Source organism: Piliocolobus tephrosceles, chromosome 14 (assembly GCF_002776525.5).
Source record: "Piliocolobus tephrosceles isolate RC106 chromosome 14, ASM277652v3, whole genome shotgun sequence".
In the NCBI taxonomy this organism is placed as follows: Eukaryota; Metazoa; Chordata; class Mammalia; order Primates; family Cercopithecidae; genus Piliocolobus; species Piliocolobus tephrosceles.
Genome location: NC_045447.1, coordinates 106444385 through 106450332, shown reverse-complemented (window position 1 = coordinate 106450332; position 5948 = coordinate 106444385). Strand labels below are relative to the sequence as shown.

The 5948-nt window shown below is 46.6% G+C and overlaps 1 protein-coding gene across 8 annotated transcripts in view; it reads right to left on the bottom strand.

Moving 5' to 3' along the window:
* The window catches only part of FGD3 (FYVE, RhoGEF and PH domain containing 3), a 90581-nt gene that overhangs the window by 30325 nt on the left and 54308 nt on the right, over positions 1-5948 (bottom strand). For all 8 annotated transcript variants that reach the window (XM_023187787.2, XM_023187780.1, XM_023187783.1 and 5 more), the window contains 2 exons: positions 2771-2860; positions 1605-1741 (listed from right to left, as the gene is read on the bottom strand). In XM_023187787.2, coding sequence (XP_023043555.1) covers positions 1605-1741; positions 2771-2860 — 227 coding nt within the window. The remainder of the gene's footprint in view (positions 1-1604; positions 1742-2770; positions 2861-5948) is intronic.

Genomic DNA, 5948 nt, shown 5'->3' with positions numbered 1-5948 from the left:
ATCATCAGAGAAATAGCTGGGTGCAATGGGGGCTCCGAGGTTAGTGGACATGACCTCCATCATCAGAGAAATAGCTGGGTGCAATGGGGGCTCCGAGGTTAGTGGACATGACCTCCACCAGGGGAGTGTGGGGTGGCGGCCAGCTCTGTGTGATGGTGAGCAAATTGGTCACCCTCTCTGAGCTTTAGCTTCCTCCCCTATGTCATGGAGAGTAGAAAATAGTTAACAGGGCAATTAAATGAAAGGTGCCTGTAAAACAGTTGAAAGTGCAAGCTGCAAGCTTAGAACCAGTGCCCCAGACACAGGAGATAGCAGTAGTAGCAGAATCACCTGAATGATGAGCCACAGCTATCAAAGAGAACCAACAAAATACCATTATGCTCCTTTTAAATGAGCAAAGATTAGAAACAATGGTTCTATTCAATGCTGGTGAAGTCCTGGGGAAAGTAACTCTTTGTAGTACTGATAATGAAAAAAGCTGCTTTGGACAGGGATTTGCAAATAATTTTCAAGAAATAGAAACATATACTAATCGTCTTTGTCCTTACGACTGTTTCAAAAAGAAACAAAAAAGCCACCGGCACAGAGCCATCACTAAGACGTGACTGTGAACTGCACTCATACATTTAATTTAAAGATCCAAAGGGCGGGGTGGCTAAGTCATTGGTCCCCTGTGCTGTTATAAAAGGAGCAGAGGAGGTCACACGTGCGCTCATGAGTTAGCAGTCTCCAGGGCCTTGCAGGAGAAAACCTGTCTCTTCAAGCATGGATTTTGTCAGCCAGAAGGCTGCATCCAGTCCTGACTGCCTTGGGGACACAATGTAACTTGTCCTTGTACAGATTTATGAATTGACACAGTCCCTCCCTGAGCAACAGGTGAAAAGACTCCCCCTGGCTTCCCATTCCAGTCAAGCCTCTGTGGTCTCCTGGGCTGCAGCTTGGAGAACAGGCTTGTGGGACACAGAAGGGCCAGGCTCCTGATGCAGAGGCAAGCCGGGCCTGCGAAGGGGGCAGGCAGCAGAGACCCTAAGTCAAACAGCAGCGGCACCCAGAATGAGGGGAAAGGCAACAGGCAGCGTGGCGAACTGATGAGTCTGGGGGCCACGCCTGAGATGTTTCATGAATTGTGACTTGCACTGAGCTGTCCCTCTGCTAATGAACAGAAGCATGAGTGGGACAGAGGGACAGGCCCCAGGGACAGCAGGAGGAGGATCTGATGTCTACTGTTGGGGAAAAATAGCATTTTTTAAACAAAGGTGGAGTATAAGCTAGGAGGGAAAAGAAAACCAACCAGCACGATCCACTGTGTGGTGTTTCCAGATGTCAAACCTCATTTTAGTTTCAGAGCCCCGAGTGGGGCGTTAAAAGCCCTTCATTCCGCATCATCTGCTTTCTCAGGAACTAAGCCTTGGAGACCGTAAGTGGCCGGTCAAGGTCACCAACCAGGAAGGGGTGGAGTCTGGACCGCACCCAGACCGTGCAGAGAAGGGAGGCGCCCAGCCACCGTGGGACAGTCCCCCAGCACTTGCCTGGCTCTCAGGCACATGAACCCAGGTCTAGAGACCACTTGAGGGGCCCCACGGGCATCCGCAGACGGTACTCACCACTCCTCCGTGATCCGCGTCTTCAGCTCCGGCAGCAGGAACTGCCCGTGGAAGCGGTGGATGGAAGAGATGTTAGAGAATATGCCCGTGATGACTTCTGGAGGGATCCCCGCATCCGTCAGCCTGGTGCAGAAAACCTGAGCATAGAGAAGCCCAGGTGTGGCCAGTGAGCCTCTTCCACTGAGCACAGCTGCCCCGCATCGGCCACAGGTGAGGGCGCTTGGGAGGGGCCGCTGCTGCCACCTTGTGTTTTCTTGATGAACTTCAGAATTATCGTCCTCCCTTTTCGTAGAACTGATTCAGACAACCTCATGGTCTTAATGCAGGCTCACTTATGACTTAGGAATGTGGGTGCGGCAGGGACAGTCCCCTGAGGACAGGGAAAGACATCTTTCCTCAGCCACCTCTCACGCGGAATGGAAGGTTCAGACTTCCTTCTCTATCTCATGAGATAAAAACAGCAGCAGCACCGTCTGTCAAAACCCCGGCTTCCATGGGTGCTTTATTTCCTGTGCTCATAAACCCCACATTGTCATGTGGATAGGGATGAGTGGCAACCCCTGTCCCAACTATTTATGCAGAAAAACATCCAGAAGCCATTTACATGTTCAGATCATGCAGCTGCCAGGAAGAAATGTCCCACAGGTGACTTGGCAAAGCCTTTTCCTCAGAGCCACAAGCACTGAAAACAAAAAATAAGTTTCTAGGATGGGTAGTATGGTGGCTCACACCTGTAATCCTAGCACTTTGGGAGGCTGAGGCTAGTGGATCACCTGAGGTCAGGAGTTCAAGACCAGCCTGACCAATGTGGTGAAACCCCATCTCTGCTATAAATACAAAAATTAGCCAGGCATGGTGGTGTGTGCCTGTAGTCCTAGCTACTCGGGAGGCTGAGACAGGAGAATCGCTTGAACCTGAGAGGCGGAGGTTGCAGTGAGACAAAATCTTGCCCCTGCACTCCAGCCTGGGAGACAGAATGAGACTCTGTCTCAAAAGAAAAACAAAACAAAAAAAAAAGTTTGTAAACCGGACTTAAATTTGTCTGAGTTTTAGTATTTAAGTCATTCATACTGCACCTGTAATGCCCAGTCAATGCTAAGATACTGAAACTGCCCACTGAAACTCTGGGAGTGGACTAAGGTGGGCCCCCAAGCCATGTGGGCTACCTGGTCCAGCAGGTGCAGCCGCCTCACATAGGTCTCCTCGGTGTGCAGGAGCTCCTGGGCAATGTGGAGAAGCTTCTGCGGGCCAGAGTGCTGTGGAGAGAAGAGATGCAGCTCACCTGGGGAAGATGAGCCTTGGGGAATCAGCACCTAACAGGCTGCCACTGTGTGCAGGAGAACCGGGGCCATGGGGGCGGCAGGAGGCCACAGGGGCAGGAGCGGGGGCAGGAGGGGGCCACTGTGATGGCGATGTGGTGCTCAGTTCTCATAGATGATATTTGCATGGAGGATTTTGGGAAAAGCACAGTAGTTTCTGGCAGTCCCCCAAAAGCCTCTCTAGCCCAAAGATAACTCCACCCTCCTGGGCCTTTGAGCAGTTGCAGCAACCACCTCAAAATATATCGGACAGCGGTGTCAGCAAGATGGTGGACTAAACAGCTCTCGGCCCTCCTTCTGCTCAGAGACATAAGGTTAACAACAATATATGGGCCAGAACACCTGTGTGAGAATTCCAGAGACCAGCTGAGAAGCTACAGCACCCAAGCCATTATAAAGCCAAGAAACGATTTTGGCAAAAGGTGTAGGGAAATTGGTGATGTTTGACAAGTTTGTCTTAGTCCATTTGGGCCGCTCTCTATGTGTACCACCACGTCCAGCTAGTTTTTTTCTATTTTCTTTTTGTAGAGATGAGGTTTTGCCATGTTGCCCAGGCTAGTCTTGAACTCCTGGACTCAACCTATCTGCCTGCCTCAGCCTCCCAAAGTGCTGGGATTACAGGCGTGAGCCACTATGCCTGGCCTCCTCCTGTTTTTTGTCATTGGGCAGGCTAACAAACCTCTGTAAGTTTCAGTGACCCCAAATGCAAAACAACAGCATCACCACCTAGTACCTATATCACAGGGATGTTATGAGGATGGAGTGGAACAACACATATGAAACACTTCGTGCAAGACAGGGCACAGGGTACGAGCTAGTCAAAGCTGGAAATCATGACTATGGAAGTTTTCGTGAAAATGCCTGAGACAGGGTAATTTCTAAACAAGAGAAGTTCATTTCTCACACTTCTAAGGGCTGATCTCTGCTTCCAAGACGGTGGCCTGAACACTCTCCCCTCACACAGTGGAAGCGGTAGAAGAGAAAAAGGGAGATGAAGGCTGGTTCTCACATGGTGGAAGAGCAGAGGAGAGCAAACCCATGAACTTTCTCTTTCATAAGGGCCCTAATGCTATTCATGATGGCTTTGACCTCATGACTTCATCACCTCCTGAAGGCCCTATTGTAGCAAGCCAATCCTTTCTGACAATCACACAGACAGGCCTGCATGCCAGTCACACAGACAGATTTCCACAGCATGGCCTTAACATGGAGCAAGTAGTTACACCTAGGGAAATCGGTGCCCAGACATCAAAACTAGAAATGAAACATACGGCCGGGCACAGTGGCTCAAGCCTGTAATCCCAGCACTTTGGGAGGCCGAGACGGGTGGATCACGAGGTCAGCAGATCGAGACCATCCTGGCGAACACGGTGAAACCCCGTCTCTACTAAAAATACAAAAATCTAGCCGGGCGAGGTGGCAGGCGCCTGTAGTCCCAGCTATTCGGGAGGCTGAGGCAGGAGAATGGCGTAAACCCAGGAGGCGGAGCTTGCAGTGAGCTGAGATCCGACCACTGCACTCTGGCCCGGGCGACAGAGCGAGACTCTGTCTCAAAAAAAAAAAAAAAAAAAAAGGCCTTGCATAAGCTTCTCCCTAACCTGGAGCAAGTCAAAATAACAGAGGCAGTCTTACATTCCTACTGCCAGGACCTGTCATAGGTCAACAGAATCTGAGACAAGTCAAGGTAACAGAGGCAGCTGTTTGAATGGATTCATTGGAGAGTCTAAGGCAGCTCTCCAGACCAAGCTGTAAGGGAGACAAGATAGAAATCATCACTCCAGTACCACAGCAGACAGGCCTTGAAGGTACTGGGGCTCTTTTAATCAGATTTAGCAAAAGCATTTTTTGCCTCTGACCTTCTAGTTGAAACAAAATTAGCTACAAAGAAACAGAAAAATGTAGCCCAATCAAAGGAATAAAATAAAAAACTCCAAAACTGATCCTAAGGAAACACAGATCTATGAGCTGCTTGAGAAAAAAACATCTAAATAGTTGTCATAAAGATGTTCAATGAGATAAAAGAGAACAGATAGATGACTAAAAAACAAAATCAGGAAATGATGCATGAACAAAGTGAGAATATCAACAAAGAGACAGAAACTATTAAAAAGGACAAACCAGACATTCTGGAGCTGAAATACACTTTAATTGAACCGATAAATTTTTAAGAGGGGTTTGATAGCAGACTTGATCAGGCAGAAGAAAAAGCCAGCAAACTTGAAAAGAGGTCATTTGAAATCATAGAGTCAGATAAGAAAAAAAAAAAAAAAAGAAGAGCAAGGAGAGCCTAAGGGATGTATGGGCCACTATCAAGTAGATCAATATATGCACATGTAAGTTCCAAAGGAGAAGAGAGAGAAAGGGGCAAAGAGTTTATTTACAGAAATAATGGCTGAAAATTTCCCCAATTTGAAGAAAGCAATGGACTTAAAAATTCAAGAATCAAAATTCAAAAATTCAAAATTCAAGAAAAATTCAAGACCTCCAACTGGAGTAAATCAACAGAGAACCACATCAAGACACTATATAACTGTCTAAAGTCAAATACAAAGAAAATCTTGAAAGCAGTGAGAGAAAAGTAATTTGTCTCACGTAAGGGGTCTTCCATAAGATTATCAGAGGATTTGTCAGTGGTAACTTTGCAAACCAGAAGGTAGAGGGAGGATACATTCACAGTGCTCAAAGGAAAAAAAACAACTATCAACGAAGAATATTGTATTTGACAAAATTGCCCTTCAAAAATGGAGAAATAAACACTTTTCCAGTTAAACAAAAGCTGAGGGAGTTCTTTACCATTAAATCTGCTCTAAAATAAAAAAGATTAAGGGGTCTTTTATGTTGAAACAAAAGGATGGTAAAAAGCAACATGAAACCACATGATAATATAAGGTTCTTCAGTAAAGGTGGATAAATACACATGGATAAATACGATAATTTGTACTATTGTCCTTTTGGTGCATAGAATTTATTTATTTTTATTTATTTATTTATTTATTTATTTATTTATTTATTTATTTATTTATTT